General features: G+C 44.3%; 1 protein-coding gene across 11 annotated transcripts in view; it reads right to left on the bottom strand.

The window, feature by feature from the left end:
- LOC100645536 (protein abrupt) overlaps nt 1-21329 on the bottom strand; it is a 71087-nt gene that overhangs the window by 2856 nt on the left and 46902 nt on the right. For 8 of the 11 annotated variants that reach the window (XM_048411599.1, XM_020866231.2, XM_012315346.3 and 5 more), the window contains one exon: nt 1-3904. This exon is cut by the window's left edge and continues 2856 nt beyond it. In XM_048411599.1, the coding sequence (XP_048267556.1) occupies nt 2907-3904 (998 nt within the window). In that variant the 3' untranslated portion in view covers nt 1-2906. Of the gene's footprint in view, nt 3905-4220; nt 6567-8031; nt 8168-19857; nt 20813-21329 lie in introns of those variants that run through there. The other 3 variants (XR_007226217.1, XR_007226218.1, XM_020866234.2) reach the window with 3 other exon arrangements.

The following is a 21329-nucleotide window of genomic DNA, read 5'->3' as shown; positions in this document are numbered from 1 at the left end:
CTGGTAAAGTCACTGAGAATCCCTGTGTTTCATCGGTAAAATTCTCTTACAAGCTAAGAAAGGATTAGTATACTTCGAGTATTGTATTGTGTACAACCTACTAAACCTAAGCAAAAAGAAAAAAAAAAGAAAGTAGGTGCTAAACACCTATAAAAAGGATTTGTCATCAGACAGAATCGATTCTCTCATTTGCTCGTTACCATTCTCTATCTTTCACACATATGCACCCAAGAACAAAATAAAGATATAACCAAAACAATAAAAAAGAATAATAAAAGACAAAATAATAGTCATTATACTAGAGAACCCGGAACGGAAGGAATCCTAGCGGTTAAACGTTTAACGTTGCGCCACTACGTATTGCTAAGTTTTTCTTTTTTCTTGACGTATCTAATTATGTGTATATGTGTGTGTGTGTATATATATACAGTATATATACACACATACATACATACACATATATTTATATATATATATATATATATGTATATATATAATATGTATTCTCAAGGTATACCATAAAATCAAAGTAGCTCGTGTATGTATTCAATTAGTAGGAACCATTTTAGTATTATACATTTCGAGTCTAAACACGAAATCGCACGCATAATTGCGATCTACGAGTTCGAAACCGCCTCTTTCTTTCGTCTACCATTTTTCATCCTACATATCACTCGAAGAACGAGAATCACGTTTGTAAAATTCAGGAGCATGATTCAAACGAAATGCGATAATATTAAAAATCCTACATATATCTATCGTGAAGCGAAAATTCGTTGGAAAAGAAATATCGACCCGTTTATAAATAACGTGGGTTGAGAGAGGGAGATCGTTGATCGAGATGAGTCAAAGACATACAAGAATGCGGAAAAAGACTTCGATGGATGCTCTAGGAGCAAAAGCAACACGAACATGAAGAAAAGATGGATCGTGGTTCTCGTTCCACTCGTGACTCTATATTATCAGTCCCCTTGCATCACATTTTTCCTTCTTTCACTCTCATTATTCTTTTGGGAAAAAAGTACACGAGCAACTAATCGTCTATGAGCAGATCTCGTCCACGGGTGAAAGAATCGTGTCGTTCCCCTCAAGAAAGAAGAAAATCGCCCAAGCCGAAAAAAAGAACTTAAGTACTAGAAAGGTCATGGCAAGCCCTGGGGGGGGGGGGGATTTTCGTTTCCAATTCGATTAATCGACGGGTTCGATCGAATAGAAGAATGAAGGAGGGGGCGGGGTGGGGGGAAGTTCCGCATGACGAAAGGAACGACAAGAAGGGACTGTTCTCGATTATTTTATGATTCTCCTAAGTCGAAGCCTTTTTTCCTAGTTCACGTGCTACTTTATCTTATTCTAATTTCAAAACAGAGCAAAATTTCAAGTTCAACAGACCAGTTTCAAAACTCATCACCACGAAGATCGTGTAAGAAATATCTCCTTCTTCTTCTATCTGGAATTCTGACACCATTTATCACGTTGTTCTAAGAATTCTCTTCGGGCTATTAAAGAAAGTTTGGCCGAATTTGCTAAACGTAAACCAGCATTAAAATTTCTCGTTTGTTGATTGATACGTTGAGCTACCCGGTTTTGTTCTGGTTTATATTCCGCATCTTTCCTTACAATAAAGCGAGTAGACAATTAACAATCGCAATAATCGTCGTGCTTCTAAAGCAACTTTAGTCGACGAAAACACGACCGCGCGTAATTTTAAATCACGCGATAATACATAACTTTTCATGTATATACGTGTGTGTATATGTGTATATGTATTACCACAATACGTTAAAAAGTAAAATGTAGAATGTGTGGGAGTGTATTTAATGTACGTAGTGCCTTGTATACGCATGTTTGCAGGTGAGTGTATACTTGGAAAGTGCACTCTTCTAAAAAATACAAAGGGTGCTAACCCTGGCGCTACACGTATCCACTCTAGCCATTACTTTAATATTCTCTTTTCCTCCAATTATTATTATTATTCCTTCTTTATATGTGTATCCGTGTACGTACGTACGTGCCGTTGTTAACTAACTCCTCTATAAATCTAGACAATATATATTTTTCCTCAACATTTATATATAATAATATAATATAATATAATAATATCTTTCCGCCAATCGCGTATACGCGACGATCGCCGTTCTTTTTTTTTTCTCTCTTTTTTCCTTTTTTAACCTTGTCGATTTTTTAACTTTTAGAAAATAAAAAGGATTGAACAATTGCCTTGGCGTTGACTGACTTTTCGGTTTGCTCGCATATTTTCGCCTGCGCTCTTATAGAAACACAGTCGTTAATACCATGAGCGATATTTTCATTACAATATATCTTTCTTCACTCGAACATTTGATGTAACGCAACTGACATCGTCGAATAGACATGGTGATAGACCTCTTCATCTCCAATCGTTTCACCATATTACTTTCCCCTAAGTTCATGATTCATGAGATTCATTCGTCTTGGTCTGTCCTATCACTTATCGTTTATCGTGTTCACTGAGGTAGACAGATGGAATATTTTAAACGGGCTAAAAACTGTATACGCGCATATACACATGTGTACATGTGTGTGAGGAGGGCGTTCGCGTGTCTGTGGGCAACGAAAAACTCCGTTTGTTTCTCTGTAACGAAGGAGGAATTCGTTCTTCGATCCAAAGACCATGTGTACGTATGTGATCTTCATTTTCTCATCTTCTTCGGTCACCCTTCTTCTTTCTTTGGAAAAAAATAAAAGAGTTCGGTTTCTCATAACGAAAAGAAAGCAGGAGTAAGTCTCTACTGAGGTAGTGGATGGATTTGACTGCCAAGGAAGAGGACGTGGCCGGATCCAAGGTACAGGACACGTCTCTTCAGAAGCACTTCCTAATCGGGTCACGTGGCACCAAATCTGGTCGCAGCATACCGCGAATGTGCCATCTATTCAGCTTTAACAATCTCTGGCTCCTCGTTCTCGCTAAAGTCTTCTTCTTCGCCACCGGATGACTCGCCTTCGTCCAAAAGTCCAACGTGCCTATCCTGCAACGTATCCTGACGATCCTCGTGTACTACTCCCGGTCCTCGACCCTCATCTCTACCGATCATAGGATAATCTTCGATCCCACGACTGCCTAATTTATCCATCGCGCTCATGTGAGCCATCTTGGCCGCGTGTGCAGCCGCTACCGCAGCAGCTTGCTCGGGACTAAGTCCCATCGTGGTCAATCCGGAATTCTCCGCGATAAATTGCAGATACGTATCGATGATCACCGATCCAGTGGCGCTGGTGTTATGATGGCTCGGATGAAGATGTCCTGGTGGATGAAGAGGAGCCGTATTTGGCTCACGGCTGCCGTGCATGGTGTCTAAAGACTTGGCCGCAATTGCCGTCGCTGTCGAATTCTTGGTACTGCTGCTGCTGTTGCTACCGCTTACTTTGGTGATCACAGTGTTATTGTTGGGCGTCGGTGATCCATACCTCAGGCTGAGCGGCAGCGTAAGATCTTCCGGGTCGTCTCCGCCACAGATGCTGCTTCCGGCCTCAGATGGCGCGCCTCCTCGAGGTATTTCCAGTCTCATGTCACCCCTTCTGGGTCCCGTGGGACTGGCACGAGCTCGTAATTCCGCAGGACTCACCTTGACTCCCGCCTTGGCCAATAGACGCGACGCCAGTTCAGGATCGAACGGACTCGGCATCGGTAGTACTGGTAGATCCTTGGTGCTGATTCCACGATGCTGCCGCGACATGTGCGAATGCAAAGAGTTCCTTGACTTGGCTACGGTGCCACAGAGAACGCAACGATAGCCAGGACAGATCGTGTGCTTATCTTCCAGATGGGTGCGCAACGTGTGGGCAGATCGATAGATCTTACCGCATTTCGGGCAGGGACGTGGATCTGTGGCGCGGACCCGCATCATGTCCAAACCGCGGCGAGCGACTGAAAAAAGAAGACAAACAAAAGGCTGATGAAGTCGAATTTCCCGAGTGAAAGTCGTCTGTCGTTTCTTTTTCTTTTCTTTATTTTTTTTTTTTTTTCTCTTTTGCCGAGAAACTTGCAGCTAAGGGTAGCGCAAGCCCCAGGCAATTAAACCGCATGGAAAGAAATAAAAAATAAACGTTAGATAGAAAACGAAAGACAAAGAGAACTTAAGGAAAAAAAAAATGTTCCGTTGTAGAACTCATAGTATAGTCTTGGCTTGGTAAACTGAACAAATGTGGATCCATTGGAACGAAGATTGACGAGCCACGTCAGCTTCTTTGAATACCTTTTATTGTACAAAGCATTACTTAAATAGTATATACTTCATTTCGTGTGTCTTATGTATAATCTTACGTACGCTAGTATCTGCTAAAATAGTGCGTATGATGCTCTATACATTGTTCGTGGCACGAGCTGTCGCTTGTGAAAGAGATATCCATCGAGCAACTTGTTAAATCAAAAATCAATGGTTATAGGATATCGAGTTTACCGGAAAATAAAAAGATCGATCGTAACGAATGTTCGAGACTAACCACCGTCGTCGTATCTACGAAGAATACAGACCGTTTCTTTTTCACTTGCGCAACCAACAACTCGTGCACGCGAATATATAATATATTTATATTTATATATATTTTCCTCGTAATTTTATTCGCAGCGTATCCTCTAGTAACTATCGTACATCGGTGTGTCGAAAAAACTTAACCTGATCGGGGATATTCTTTACCTAGGGAATACTGACGAAAAAACACAAGACTGTAGAAAAATAAGGCTAGGCGCTGTTCTTGAATCGACTGTTCATCGTGTGCTGGTCGATCGTTTCTCCAACGTTCGCTGACGCGTTATATCGTCTGTCATTTCAATATATAATCGTATATTCTATGTTTCTCTACGCGTGTGTGTGTACGTGTAAATATACGTATTAATATCCGTATTGCGGCGCGTTTCATCGAATAACGATTACGGAAGCATCGCACAACTAGTCCCGATACGCGTTCAAACATTCTTTCTTCCACGCGCCGTTCTTTCCTTTTCCAATATTTTATCGTTCCGTTCTTCTACTGTTATAAACTCGACTATGTTTCGCCCGTAGACTAAAAACTTTTCCCGACTCGTGTTTTACGCTTTTCCTTAAAAACTACGCTCGTTAACGTAAGGCTGGCTTACTCAGCTTTAGAGGAACATTGTTTTCTCTTGTTTAAGATACGTTAACCTAATCATTAATTATATTATCGTCAACATCGTAGTCTTACAAACAACGTCGACCTTATTAATACACGATCTCTATTGATGTGACTACAGTTTTTTCCTTTTTATCTTTTTTTCTTTTTTTTTCTTTAATCAGGCTCTACTAGAAATACTGTTTCGTACATTTTTTTTCTTTTTATACAAAATCAACTCTTTCTCTCTCTCTCTTTCTCTCTCTCTCTCTCTTCTATATATATATAGATTTAATCTTTATATATATATATATATATATCTCTCTATATTTATATTTATATATTTATATATAATATATTCCTTCTCTTTTCATCTCTTTTTATATATATATATAATAATAATAATAATCTCCCGAATATATTTACAAAGTGTGCGCTTCTCAGTGGGCATTAATTGTCAGGAAGAGAGGTGGGTGGTTGTGCGACGTCTCGAGAATAAAGCACTAAAAAGGGACAATGTCATCCTAGACGTAACTCGCCTCGAAATCGTTCTCAACCCTCCTCTCCTCCTCCGCTGCTACCATACCGTACCGATGGTATACTTACATTCAACCAGCTCGTAAAATCGCGTATACAACCCCTTCGAACGATTATAGACTCTGGCACGCGAGACCTTTTCGTAGAAACGCACCCTCCACTGTGTCCAAGAAACAGATACCGAGACACGTGTGCTCGGATCGATGAAACGAGACGACAAAGGGAATAAAAAAAGTCGCGTTCAAATTCGAATTCGAATTCGCATACCGAATAAGGTACTTCTAGAAACAAACGAAGAATAGAAAGCAATATTTAACCGAGAAGAAGAAAGAAAACATTTAAAAAATACGAAATTGGATATGCGCGACAAGAAAACTAAAATGACTACGAGATTTTAATGTAACCCAGACAGATAGCCAGCGATCGTTCGTTGCCTCTTTATCAGACGTAAGTCCATCTAAGCGTCTTTATCTGATCCCATTGCACCGGATGCTTCAAACGCATGTGGTTCCTCACGCTGTTAGGGTGAGAGAATGTTTTCGCGCAAGAGGCAACGGGACATGTGGGCGAGTCTCGCGGATAATGATGCTCCAAGTGAGCCCTCATCGTACTGATATCCTGCAACGTCCTACAACAAAGGGGACACCTGTAACCGTGCTGTTGATGATGATCGCGTATCATCTTTTGCTGCCTGTAGTCCGCCGGGTTCCGTTGATACTTGGTCGTAGTGGTGCTCGTGGTGGATGCGGTGGTGGTCGACTGGTCTTGCTGCTGTTGCTGCTGGTCGTCTTCCTGTAGCGCCTGATGATGATGGTGAGGAGGAGGAACGGATAGTGGATGATGATGACGATGCCGATGATGTTGCTGGTGATGGCTGTGGTGGTGGTGGTAAGCCGCGCCCTCTGCCTCATCGAGCCCGTGATCTGCAACCACCACCACACCAACGTTACCACCAGCCACCACCATCATAAACTCAAACCCAAGCCCCTCCCTAATAAAAACAGAGAGTACCAAAGCGCGCGAATATGTGTTCAAACCGCCTTCCAACCCCCCGGATTTCCCCTGTAAATCCTTACCCACCCGTATCCCCCCATTGATTCATGCGGAATATCTAGAGAGGTTACGTCTCCCGCAAATAGTTACCGGTTACTGGTATATCTGGCGGATCGCTAATTGCTCTCTCTCTCTCTCTCTGCTCGATATCGCGCGCAATTGGCAGACAGAGGACTGCACGGAATTCGCGCAATCACCGCGTAAATCGAATACTGACGGTAGAGACGCTTGAACGTGTCCCGGCAGAATCTCACGTGCCAGATTATTACGGAAACCGTTCGATTCTCTCTGTGAATATACGTGCGCGTATGCGTAGGGTGGCTGAATACGCTTCCCCGGATATTATAGTTTGTCGACTCCAAATCCATATCCACGCGGATTTTGGCTCGAAGGTGGCGGAGGTGTGTAAGCGTTCTTTATTACGTGTTAACTTAGAAAATACCTCTTTTACTTTGCGTCAGTGATCGAGCATATCATACTCGATAGATTTTTCATGTTTGCCACGTCTATCTTCGAACCTGCCTGAAATCTTATTACGGACCTTTCGTTCGTACCGTGTCTATTATACTGTCTTTTCTATGTATGATATCCGTGATCGTGGAACGTTAAGCGTACCTCGTTACACTGTAAAACGGTAAAGTTCCTTGTCTATGGCAAGGATTCTCGATCACTTCGTCTGCCATCTGCTTAAAGTCTGTAGAAAATAGGAATCTGAATGTGACCTCGCTGATACAGGCGACCACACCTCGAACGTCACGCTTTAACCGTTTTAACCTCCCTCGTTCTATGTATAAATACGAATCAGGACGTAACCTGATTTTCTCGAATATCTTCTCTTTTGTAAAAATAACGCGACGATAAACCGACCGAAATCGAACCGAAACCGGATAATATCTATCATGGATGCAATGACAGCGACCATTTCGAATTCTAAAATAATCCGATCGAAAATCTCGATTCGTTTCTGTACCAATTACGGTCATCCTGTATCGACGAATGACATGCAAGAACAACCCCCGACTTCATCTGGTCGCGGATCGTTTTTTGTGGATGCTGTTCGACGAGAACGGGACGGCAGACGACGAGGACCGCACTCATGGCAATGAGGAAGACGAAGAGGGTGACTGATGCTGCTGTTGATTAGGATTGTTCAAACTGGGCCGTTGGTGTATTCCGTGCGCCTGAAGCTGATGATTGATCAGGTAATGCTTGGTCTTGCATCGTTTCCCGCACACGTTGCACTGCGGCCACGTCTCCGGCGGCGGCCAATTCGAGTGGACATTTTTCACGTGTTGCCGAAGGTTGCTCGGCGACGAGTAGCTTCTGCCGCAGTAACGACAGAGAGGCCTAGCATCGTCGTGGCGCAGTGCCGTGTAGAGTCTCGCGAAATTCTCCACGGCTTGCGTAGTTTCGCTGGCGGCCGCAGCCACCGCCGCCATCGCGGCTTCCTCCCTCTTCGGCATCACCGATCCTACAACCAGGACGTGCCCGTCAGTTGATTCTCTTTCATTTCTTTCTTTCTCACTCTCTCCCTTTTACATTCAGGATTTATTTCTCTCTGTCGTTCCGTTCGTTCTTTTTCTCACAAGCGTCCGTTCTTCTCTTTTGCTCTTCTCAACACACACAATCATACAGCAGTTGCCCCTTCTCATATACGTGCACACACATTAAGCCTCTCTTCTCACCGACATACGCCCACACACTAGTCACACACGTGTGACCAGTCTCTCACACGTGTTCCTGTCCTCTTTCTTACTCTCTCTCTCTCTTTCTCTCTTCCTCTCGTGTCTTCAACGTTTTCTCACTTTCTCTCTCGATCGTGTTCCGCACCCTCGGGCCACACGATATCGTACCCGATCGATCTTTCCTCTCTCTCTCTTCCTCTGCCACGTGCACACAGGCTGCACTTCATGCACACGCACTCTCATACCTGAACACACACGCACGCAGGCTACTCTCGTACTCTCAGGGCATGCCCGGTTGTAGGATGTTTGGTGTGTTGTTGTAGTTGTTGTTGATGTTGATGATGTTGTAGCTGTCAACGTTGATCTCGTTTAACAAATTAACTCTACGTCGATTCGTGGCGAAACCAGCGCATAGATCACGGAACTCGTGCGTAATTCGGGCTACCTGCGCACGCTTCCTTCGATCCATCCCTTGAGACCTTAAACTGTGTTTCAGAGCCTGTTAATCGAAACTGAAGCCGTCTTGTTGGATCGTTCCCTTTTCTTCTCGACTATTCTCTAATCGTAAGACGTTCTTTTTCAATCGGGTCCAGCGACAGCCGCGGGAGACGGTCACGGGAAGTGCTCTTCTGCTCGCGCCTCGTCGACAGAATCGTAGGTGATAGAAGATAGAAGAGAAACGTATATGATCCTCCACAACGTCGCCACCTTCGTCCTCGTGCATTCCAAGCTCTCGATGCCAGAGAGTAAGAGAGTAAGAGAGAGAGAGAGAGAGAGAGAGAAAGAGAGAGAGAAAGAAAGAGAGCGAGAAAGAGCGAGAAAAGTAACGGAGGGGAAAGGGGAATAAGAAAAGGAGAGGCCAGAATATAAAGGCAAAGAAAAAAAGAAACAAAAATGGAGAAGAACTCAGACAAAAGGGAGTTTCAGATGTAAGAGTAAGATAAGCGAAGACGAAAGACAGGGTGGAGTCGTTAGAGAAGGAAGGAGGAGTACGAAGAAAGGAGGAGACAGTCAGAAAGAGAGAGAGTGTGCGAACTACGTAAGAACCCTCGTATTGATCCACCCTCTACGCCTCGTTACGACTATCTTTCCTACGAATCTCTAAGCAAAAGGCCTCTCCCACTTTCGTGCACGTCTCATTACGTAAAAGGGCAAGAATGTGCAGGCACGACGTGACAGGTATCCGCCTTCGAAATTGTCTTCCATAAGTATTGTGCCACCCTCCGATTCATTCCGCCACTCTGGATTCCGCCACTTTGTTTAGAGAATCATAGAGGACGATCCTCCACCTCCACTATTCGAAAACGTTATTAACTTTACGGCTGATGAAATCGCGTTTAATTTACGATTGTGTACTAACGTCGATCGTCTATTACAAGTCGAATCAGCGAGAATAAGGATTAATCTTGGCCTCGTGAAATATGACCAGGATAAGAAGCTTCGCACGATGGAAAAAGCGATCCGCGGTCACCGCACAGAGAGAGTTTTGCTTGTGATTTACAGCGCTGGGACGAGCCGATTTATTAGAATTACGTGAACGGTACATACACCCGGAAAACCATATTCAACGATGATTTACGTATCGGCTCTGCCGCGTACTGCTCGGAATTAAGGTCACGCTGCACGTTCCAGCCTCGAATCGGTTTTGAAATACCGGTTGTTATCTATGATGAAAGTAAACGCGCTAACGAGTGGTAAAAATGACACCTGCGCTAGAATCGCGTGGAAGGTTTTTTCAACCATCCAATTCCTTCGTTTCCTATCCTTTTCATTTGAATCGAGACTTTATTGCGGGTTGCACGAATTTATTACCATTGGATACAGTGTGTCTGGTAACTGATAGTAAGACCGAGTAAGGTGTAATTTTTCATGAAAAAATATCCCGAAAACGCAAGAAAAAAGTTTTTACGTATAAAACTCCTTTCGAGAAAAATGAAAATCTGCCTGAAAATTCGATAGACTAACTGTAAGTTTCGATTCAAGTATTTATATTTTTGGCGTATTTTTCACGAGGATTCGTTCCTTGCCCGATTATGTCACCAGTTGCCAGATACTCTGTATACAAAATACAGTTGGCGCAACACGTCCGCTTTGCTTAAAAGAATTTCGTTTTACTGTATAGAATAAACGTAGAAAGGCCACGTGAAACCGTAAAAGTAACCGTGGAAGTAAAGAACCGAGCGAAATTCGAATAATTATGAGGAAACTTTTTCTACGCGAGATAGAATCACGTAAGACAGTCGGCTGAGTAATTGTACCAGCGAGTTCGATCGATTAGGGTGGGAAATGTACGTGCGCGCTTGATTACAACGGACCTTCGAGCCGATCGGTCGGAAGAGAGTGATAGAACGTCGGGAATGACGGGGGATGGGGAGGAACGCCGAACCGGAAGAGAAAGCACGAGGGTAGAAATGGAATGGTGGCCCTGTGACAGAAGGACCACAGTAGCGCTATGAAATATAGACAGACGATGAGAAGTACAGGATGTATCTATAGTAACGACTATTCAAAAATGCAGAAAATGTTCATTCGTCGATATCGTAAAAATATTTCAAAAATTGAAACATTTCACTCTCGCCTAAGAGCTATAGATCCGGATGGATTACATCAAGAAACAAAAGAATTCCAAAGAAAAAAAGAAATGGAAGAAAGCAACAGGAGAATTGGAAGTAGAACGAACAAGAACAACGTTGTACTTCGAAAAAAAAATAGCCAGATGTAAATTGACAAAAATGAGAAACAACGAAGAGGTTAGAAGTCGAACACGAAGAAAGAGAAAAAAAAAGAACGAAAGCAATGAAAGGAAGAAACTAATAAGCGACAGACGAGAAAGGAAGGAACGGTGTTGACGAGGAAGGAGCTTCAGTAGCGAGGCTGGGATGATTGCGCCATTCCATTAGCGGCGTCGCTCCGACGAATTGCGCTGCATTAACGAGGAGCCGCTTCTCAAGAAGCAGTCAGCACGCTGATTGGCCGAAGGGAAGTCGAAGATCGATGTCTTCGGCTTTCCGGTAAAGTTCTTCGCTGTCTGTCTCCTCTTACGCAACGAAATGTCTTGGAAACGTCGATCCCGCGAACGACCGCATGGGTATCGTCATGAAACCACCGGATAATTCTCTATACTAACGAATACATCGAGACTAGTCGGCTCTCTAACGCGGGTAAAACTTTAGATCCTTTCAATCATGTCGGCCATTGACTCTCCCTGGGGGACTAATCAGGGGAAAATCACTGTAGCCTTCCTTTCGCGGAGGATCCTTTTCATTCGTTCTCGGTCAATCAAACTCCCAACCGGCTATAAATTTCTCTAATTATTTGTATTCTCCCTTGGCGCGAAAATTTCGTATCTCGAGGAAAGATTCTTTTATGAAAATTCTAGAAAGGTAATCTTCCTTGGTCGATCGAATTTTCTACTGGCTATAAAATTTTCTAACAATCTCTATAGGAAAATCATATTTTTTGAAGGAAGAATTCTTTTGTGAAAAGTTCACGAAGACGATCTTGTTCTTAACTGCAAGGATGCAAAGATTATTACCAATATTCCTTTTATCGAATAAAAGATTCTTTCGATATTAAAATTCCAGCTGTCTTCTTTCTCCTTTTATCGCGTTGTAAATTCAAATAAGATCGACGCGAAAGTTCGAGCAAAGCTTCAGCTTTTCAATAGGCCCAGTTTAGCGTTTCCTCGGGAAGTCGAGCAATTTCGAAGCGATCAATAACCTCGCTCTTTATCCGTCCCGCGTGCCGCGCGTCGAGTTCCTTCGAACGGTTATTCCCGTCGGAAGGTACACCTGGTTTCCGGTAGCGAAGTTTCTTTAACGATCGGTTACATCGAACGTGGCTCGGCACGGCTTAGGTTTATGACAGGCTGATGTATGGGGGCTCGGTTGAACGGACAGAGAGGTGGGGAGGGACGTGGCGCGAGAGAACCGGGAGAGAAAAGTTTAATTTAGGTGGCCCACGTTGTTGCCTACGAACTCGTGGCCCTCGTGCGCATCCACTTCCACCGCGACGCCCCTCGTCAGAGCCAAGTTTTTACGAGCCTTCTCGTGAAGCTCCACAAAGAGCGAGAGAGAGAGAGAGAGAAAGGAAAAGGTGGAAAAAAAATCGCGGAGAAAAAACGAAGAGCGTCGCGGTGCTCGGGCGAATAACTTTTGTCCTTTCGCTCGTCTACTCGTTTTCGCGCGTTCTTTGTTACATCTACACCGGTAATTCCTCCCTTCCGTCGTTCTCTTAATTAACCCTGGTGTCGCGAGGATATACGAAATTCCAAAGCGACACGTTTGTCGAGAGACGTACAATCCCCTGGGAGACCGGAAGAACCTGCCAATCACGAAACCCAATACACAGTATCGGTGCCTCCTCCCTTTTCTTCTTTCTTTTTCCTTAAATTGAAAAATCGTGTATGCCTCGGGGCGTATCGCGTGTGTGACGCGTGACAAGACCCGCGTGTCAAGCACCGTTCCTCTTTCTAAGGCACGCTATTATAGAGGGAAAACTATATAAGGGGTTGAATCCGCGGGGATGGTTGGAAGAGTAGCTCGAACGACTTTGGACAGTGAAACGGCGTGAGAGACGGGTGTTTGGACGATCGTGGGGATCCCGAGGAAGCTAAGGGTGGTTGGTTGGCGGTGGCGGCAGCGGCGTCAGTGACGGCGTCAGCGGGGGTAGCGGTGGTTCAGTGTGGCAAGGGTGGGCGCCGGGGGCAAGTGAGGGCAGATCAATGCGGACATGTGCGGGAAATTGCACAGGGATCGATCCCGGGACCCTCGGGGGAAGCACGGCCTCTCACTCTCTCTCTCCTCTCTTTCTCTCTCTTTGCTCTGTCTCTCACTTCAGCCCCTCCTCCCCCATCTCGCTCTGCTGCTGCCCTCGTAACCGTCTCTCGCCTTCTCACAACTCGTCCCTCTCTTCCTCGTTCATGAAAACGTCCGATGGCTTTTGCGCGTCGCTCAACCGACTTCGCCTGGAACGCTCCTCTGTTCCCGTTTCTTCCCTTATTTTTAGAGGACATTTGTTGCGTCGTCTCCGCGGATAGGGGCCGGCTAATTCGAACGTATTTACCGACGAGAAGAGATACGAGCTTTCTTTCTCGGAAGTAGCTCGTGCGTCGTTTAATCGAAAGGGATGAGCCGCGTCACACGATGATAACGAGCGGCGTGTAATTAAGTTTCTTAAGATTAATTGTACGATCGACTTGCGTCGTAAATCACGGGGAAATAAATGGAATTTCACTGACTGTTTAACATCGGTGAAAAATCTGGAAACGACTAACTGTTCGAAATCGTATAGAATCTATTTAAGAAACCCTCCCAGCGGGGGATCCAAGGAAAACGGATATCCCGAGTCGACAAAAGCCTGACACGCTATCTAGCGATATAGGGAAGCAACGAAGAATGAGACAGAACACGGCCCTGGGGTGTTACCTTCGGTGAAATTGATGAGGAGTTGCTGTAGAGAAAAGTGGAAGGTCCTTGGATTTCCTGGGATCTACGCAGTGTCGAAAATTCGTGACAATGGCCAGGACGAACCTAACCTAACGGGATCTTCATGAAAAATGCAATCTAGGACAAGGTGGAAGGAGAAAAAAACGAGTTCAAATGAGAAATAGAACATTAGCGGCATAGAACAAAAAGGGTCGTTCGACATAAATATCTCTGACAGAATAAAATATCTATTCTCTCTCCCTCGCTATCCTCGATCTCCTCCCTTTCTTTCTTTCCTCGCCGTTTTAATTTCAAGCTCTATTTTAATTTCAAATACGTCTGTCCGCGAGACTGTTTTAAAATTGAAGCGGCGCGCGAGCTTTTAATAAAAGCACTATACGCGCGTCCAGGTCGCCTTTAATTCAGAAACTACACCGGGAACGAACATTTAGCGCGGCAATAACGAAACTCTATAATCTCTCGCGTCCTCTCTAATCCCTCCTGGCGAACGTGAGAACCGAAAATAACGCTCGCAGTCTGGACTCGAAACTCGGATAGGAAAGGCTAAAAGCTTTCTAGCAGACAGCGGCGTGTTGGATAGAGGGAAAAAAACGAAGAGATGTGGGGAATGAGGGGTGAAAAGTAGAAAGAAGAGGGTGAGGAGACGGAGACGAGTAAGGTGAAACAAACCTCGAAGCAACTTGTCCATTTCCTGATACCGGCCACTCGTTGGAATTCAATCAAACTTGCAAAGCTTTCCAAGGACCAGAGAACTCTCTCTCTCTCTCTCCTTCTTCTTCTTCTTCTTCGGGTAGCCCGAGCTTACGGTTAAAGTAAACAACGAGTCCCCGATAGATAGAAGACCGCAGACCTCGAGACGATAACAACGACGAGGAGAAGGAGAACGAGAAAGGGACGTTTCTTCCATCGTACTTGTTTGTACTTCTTCGAGAAAACTGAGAAGCAAGAGAAGGATAAGAGAGTTTACAGTGGAGAAAATCACTGAGTGAAGAAGGAAGTTGAAGCGAGGAAGAAGATGGAGAGTGGCGTGGAAAATCAATGTGGTCAGAGAGAAGATAGGGGTGGATGTAGCGAGAGAAAGAGACGGATGGTAGCTGAAGACGAAGGGGGTTCCTTTATGTCGGGTCACGTCTTTAATATACCTCGCGTGGGCGGCGGTGGCTGCGGCAGCTTAATCAATCTTCCTGCTAAAGTGTGCTGCACCACCACCCCATCCGTCGTTGCTGCAACCGTGAAATCCAATCTCATTCTATCGTTCCTCTACGTTCGACGCGGAACAATCGATACGCTCTAGGCGGAATAAGCCTGGTGTACGCGATGCCTGCACATAGAGAGAGAGAGAGAAAAAGAGAGAGGGACCTATGCATTCTATGCTGGTCAGAAATTAGAAAATTTATATAACATGAACTCTGATATACGTATCCAAGTGCATGAAGAGAAGGACCACCGTTATCAATTAGAGAGAAATTTAATTAAGATGCTCGCTCCGTTCATAAAAGAGGTAGAATTTAGTTTCTTTAATTAATTCCACCGTATCGTGTCCTCTTTCTTCGTGCGTTACGAAATCTCTACGGGAGCCGGACAAGTTTCCCCTACCTCTATTTTTTATTCGGTTTTGAAAGGGAGGAATCGATAAGATGGGACTAAGAGCGATACCTGGATCGTGCACGAGTAGAATAACAAAAGGGACAAGGCGCCATGTGACACGCACGCTCTAACCGCGCGCACTCTCCGTTCGTCATTTTTCTTGATGGCGCGCCAAACTTTCGCAATTTCGAGTGGCAACGTCTGCGACGCATAACTCGTGGAAAAGTTAGAGCTAGACGAATATCACTGTCAAGGCGTTCGTGACTCTTTACTCCAGTTTCGTTGCTATTCTTCACGTTAATGGAGCCTCCTGTCAATTCTGTTGATGACTCTTCGCGACGAAAACACGCGTGAAAATTAGTCAATCCGGAATAACTGACGCAATACCATCGTTAAGTAACTAAATATAGTTGCGATAAATTTAGCTAAAATAATATTACCAAGTTGAAACTCGTGTATGTTCAACTTCTTTTCCTTCTTTTCGAGGCAATATAGCAGGACTCAGAGATACTTCTAACTTAAATAACTCTACCTTATCCTATCCTTTAATTTCACCCCGTTTCTATCGTCGTCCCTCTTTGTTAACGAAATTAGAAGGAGAAAAGATAGGAACAGACAGTTTTACGCAGCGATCTAACGATTTTGCGCCCGGACAGCAGACTAATGCGATAGATTCCAAAAGGGAATTGCAATTGTCATTTGTCCAGACGACGCAATATGGGATGAACCGCCCTTCGGCTTGGTCGATCATCCCCTTTCCCTGCGCACGTTCCGCCAACACGTGGATGTCATGAGGGGTAAAAGCGAGGAAAAAAGGGATTCCAGAACATTAAGGAGACAAGAAACGAGAAGAACCAGCAGGATGAAATCGGGATAAGGTGAACCTTGGTAAGAGGGAGTAAAAAAAAAAAAAAAAAATAGTAGCAGAGACCAAAAAATACGCAACCACGAGGTAAAAGGAAAAGCGAATCCAACGAGCAAACATTTGAACTCAGCGGTCTACGTTCCGCTTATCGCACGAAATCCCATTTTTATTCTTCTACCGATCTTACCCTGCCCTCTATGAGTAGCCATCTTTTTTCTACCAGCCCCAAAGCCTCTATGTATCTGATCGTCGACGGCAAAGTGGGCCACAATATCCTTATATCCCATCTCATTTCCTGTTCTTCCTCTCTTCTTTGTCTCTCCGCTCTGCCCTTCTCCCCAACCACTTTCCAAGGCAGATTACACTTTCCTAGGGAACGCAATCGATCATACGTTCGCGTGTTATTTGCTCGACTTCTTTTCCACGAAACTTTTAATGCCACCCTTAGTTCTCGGCCAACAGAAGAATCAGTATTCTGCGTCAAGCGAGCAAGGGAGAAGTAAGATGCGAGACACAGGCGTGTGGAATTAAAGACGGGAAAACTTATACTTTTTCGTGGTCCTCCTCAACTACGTGACACGCGTGACACAACCGATCTTTCGTTCATTCTTTACGATAATCACGCAATCACTTTTATACTTTCCCTGCAGTTTCTCTCATAGTTGTTCTTCCCAATATTCACCCCATGTATGTCGAAAGATATTACGTGCACGACGAGGAACGTCGGTTAGACGATAGAAGAGACACGCCGTTTTTATCAGACAAACTTATCAAGTTGATAAGAATCTAGCAAAGTTCGAAACGGACGGTTAGGTTATCCGGATCGAATCCGGGTGATAGATGACTGTAATCTGTGAAGCGGCGAATGGAGAGCCGATTTCACCAGCTTACGTGGAGATTTCCCGTGTAATGGCGAGAAAATTGGAGAAAAAGCGGAAAAAAACCTTTCGAGCGTTTCGAGTAGTGATTGAGGATTGGAAAAGTATTATTTATTTAACAGTAAAATCACCAAACTAATTCTATAGACCTGTGGATTTATAACGATGAACTTTTAGGTATTTCAATGAGTTTTTGGATAATGAATACGAATAAAGGTTTGCTTCTAAGCTTCTATTATCATATCTATGCTATCAATTTTATACTTCGATCTTCGGTGATTCTAGCATTAAGAAACTTGTGTCAATGTAACAAAATTTCTGTTCGATGGAATTGCGATGTTCACCGGAATGTCTAGGAATTCAAATTTGTCAAATCTACAAATTGTTTGACTCTAAATATTTCAAAAAGCAGCGACAGGTGCAATAATTAAAAAAAGTCTTTAAAACTCTTCCTGAACCCAATTGTTTGAAATCCAAAATACCCCTGACCGGGGACAATCGTTAAACTTAGAATGACGATGACACTCGAAACTAATTACACGTAAGAATAAGAAGAAGAAAAAAACGAAGAAACAAGCAAAAATGGAAGAAAGACATATGCTAGGAAGCCATCATCTTTAACGACAGCAGGAAGTAGAACCATTTCCTCGTGGTGTCGGTTGAAACCAAAGCGGCGAATGCTTTTAGATGCTCGCTGGCTCTCAAAGGTGACGTAGTTTCACTCCAAGAAATAAGAACAAGACGATCTAACCGACCGCTTGAATGGCAGGGATTGCGGGTTGAAGGTAAAAACGGAGAAGGCGCAGGCAAAAACGAAGGGTAGGAGGAAGGGTTAGGATGAACGAAGAGAGAAAGCGAGAGGGTGACTGGAACAAATGCGAGTCTCCCCCTCCATTTACGTCGGAACTACGAGCGTCAGGGTTGGGTAACACAGACAGGAGATGGAAGAGATTCGTGGAAATGCCGTGGAATTGGATAAGCCGGCAGGGTTTGTTTTGCCAGGGGTTCGCAATAGGGGTGATAGGCTGATCGTGTGCTAGCATCGCGTGGCCTACGCTCACTAGGGCCTTGTATCGCGTGTCCCGTGCAACTTTCTTCTCCTCACTCTCGAAAAACCCTGATCCAATGGCTCGACGCTGACAACGCACTCACACTGTTAACGATTCGATCCGTGAATGGTATAGATTGGACTGATATCACATATACCGTAATGCAAAGCCTTTTTCGCGTGATATTGCAGTTTAAGTTTAGAAAATACAAAATAAACTCATATCTGCTATCTGCTATCTCGAGTAGAACTGAAAGTGATCGATCGCAAAAATACAATTTGAATAAACGAACTTGAAATTCACCGTGTCAGATCTAATTCGCGTGGAAAATGAGGAGAATTGAAGCAAACGTCTGCTAACAAGCTGGCTCAGAAACTATCGAGGAGGGGGCCTCATCAAACTCTGTCCGAGAGACAAGTTGAATCCTATGAAACACGTGGAGAACGAAACGAGAGATAGGGTGAGGTCGAGGGTGGAAGAGTAAGGTAAAGTTAGAGAGGAAGGAGCGGGAGGCACTAGGTGCTGTTTGTTGAATCCTCGAGATCAATACAAGCCAGTCTATCTCTTTCTGCCTCGTAATTCCGTGAGCCTAAATGTGCGCGGGCATTCGACGTGTGTACGTATGTGTGGTACCGAGCCTCGTTTCGCTCGTGCCTCTGAAAATGCACACAGGGAGAGACGTACACAAGCGGAGACACATTTACATACGATTGCAGGGCGAACTGTGACGCGTCAAGATGAGGAAGCGACAGAGAGTAAATGGGACGCTGCATTTCTGGCTACCGGTTTTAGCCACGCGTGTCAATATTTTAAAAGCACCCTGTGCAGAGACATACGTTAAAAGACAAGCGAATATTGCGCCCTGAATTCGGTTCGTTTTAACGCCACGGTCGGAAATAATTCGCTCCATTTCTTCTTTTCTTTTTCTATAAAGATACACCGTCGTAATTCGGTCAATCTAATTGCACACTGACACAAGCGAAAGAATTTATCGACGGTGAAAAAGAGAGAAAAAAATGTGACTCGTTTCAAAAGGAAAACAAATAAAAAAAAGGGAGAGGAAAGAAGAGAAATATTCACGATAAGATATTCGGTTCTATTAGAAACGTTATTTTCACCGGTTCAGCTATTTCTTTAGAATTCTCTATTCGCTCGGTTCCCCTTAAAGGCCGTGAATCCTCAAAAGTGGTGAATACAGTTCTATCGACGTTTTTCCCGTGAATGACTCTCTCTCTTTTCGCGAAACGAGGCTGACGCATCCTTCTTTCTTCGTCCGCTACTATTTATGCCGATAAGAATACGGGCGAGAATTTCAAGAAGTCTCTGTCGGCCAATCGCGGGCGCTTACTTATCGCTGCCTGGAAGGATTGGCTGCGCACTGCGGTACAATACGAAAATAGGTCGGCCAATCCTCGTATCAGCACCCTCTTTCGCCCTCCTTCTGCCTATCGCCACCTCCGTTCTTTTGTTCTAACTATCGGTAGAAATGAATAAAAAAAAAAAAAAGAAAAAAAAATGAAAGAGAGAAAAGAGAAAAACTATCTACGGATGTTCTACGCGGAGAACAAACACTTACTTCCCTATGGAGTTTTACAATAGTGTATATGTACATCTACTACGAGTATTATTGCGAGGTCATAGTTGTCTTACTCGGGAATATTCCCAGCTATTCGTCAAAGTTCCTTAGGGTCAACTATACAGATTGCCAGCATCCACTCTCATCGACCCCTCTCTTTTCAGCCCTAAACATCGTCCAAGGGAAACACGCGTGTCTCGTCAATTCTTTGATCGATCAACGATACGCAAGACACGCGTTCCGATCACTGTTTGTCCTCGTTCGGCCATCTTTCTGGTGCCGCATATTGTTGCTGCGATTGCTGACCGCCAGACACTTGACCACCCGACGATTGTTGCTGTTGTATCTGCGTCTGCATCTGATACAACGGGTAACTTTTCCGTTTCCGGATACCATGCATCGACAGAAGGTGTATCTGGAGGTATTGTTTCGTCTTGAACTGCTTGTTGCACACGTGACAGGAGACGTACTCGGTTTGAACTGTGTGCACGTTCACGATGTGTTGCTTGAGGTTCGAATTGTTCGAATAGATCTTCCCGCACTCCGGACACTTTGGTTTGCCAGATTGGCTCGTGTTGTCGGTTTGATGATGCTGTTGCTGGTGAAACCGACGATGAGTCTGTTGATGGAACAACGCCATGCTCTCTTGAATCTTCTCCTTGGTGCACGATTGAAGCATCAGATTGAGCTCGTTTTTCGCGCTGGCCGATTGTTGCTGTTGCTGCAACGTTTGAAGATTGTTCTGCAGCTTCTGATGCATCATCGTCAGCTGCTCGGTATTCAGGCTGTTCAGGGAGTTGAGCGAGTTCAAGGCATTTAGGGCGTGTTGCTGCGACGCTTGGCTGGTGGCGTGGAGCTGATGGTGATGATGATGCTGCTGGAGCAGAGACGACAGGTCCTGACCTTTCGAGTTGTGCACTCCGCTCTGGTAAGTTCCAGACCCGGTGTGGTCATTCCTCGCGGAGGACGTACCCGGCAACCAACCGGAACTCGAGCTTGAACCGTCTCCTCCAGAGGGCTGCCATCGCCCTGGAACCACCAGCCAATGTCAGTCCTCAGCCAACCTCGTACGATCCCTTAAACACTATTCAATTTTTTTCCGTTCTCCCACAGCCCTTCGTTTCCCGTTCCGTTCATTTATCTCTTTTTTTAACATTTTTTGTTTTACTTCCGTTTATTTTTTTTTTGTCATTCCTGTCACACTGTTTCCCGCCCCCGAAACCGTGTGTGTGTGTTTTTTTACTTCCCTGAATATCTATAATCCAATCGTAGATTACATTCTACCTTTTTTTGTAAATGTATTTTTCACTCTTTTAATCTCAAGATATCACAGGTATCAATTTTATTTCGATCAGATTTTTATCTGTTTGCTGAATGTGGTAACATGTGTACTTTGTCCTTCTTCATTGCCATTTCCATACCTCCACCCTCTCTTTTATCCATAAACAGTTTTAACAGTCGATTGAATTCGTACATCGCCTCGACCGACCAATTAGCTTTAGCAAGCCTCGAAGAAGGGTCGTTTTAAAGAATTCGAGATTAAAAA

This window comes from Bombus terrestris, chromosome 13 (genome assembly GCF_910591885.1).
Source record: "Bombus terrestris chromosome 13, iyBomTerr1.2, whole genome shotgun sequence".
Taxonomy (NCBI): domain Eukaryota; kingdom Metazoa; phylum Arthropoda; class Insecta; order Hymenoptera; family Apidae; genus Bombus; species Bombus terrestris.
This window is presented reverse-complemented; position numbering and strand designations above follow the sequence as displayed.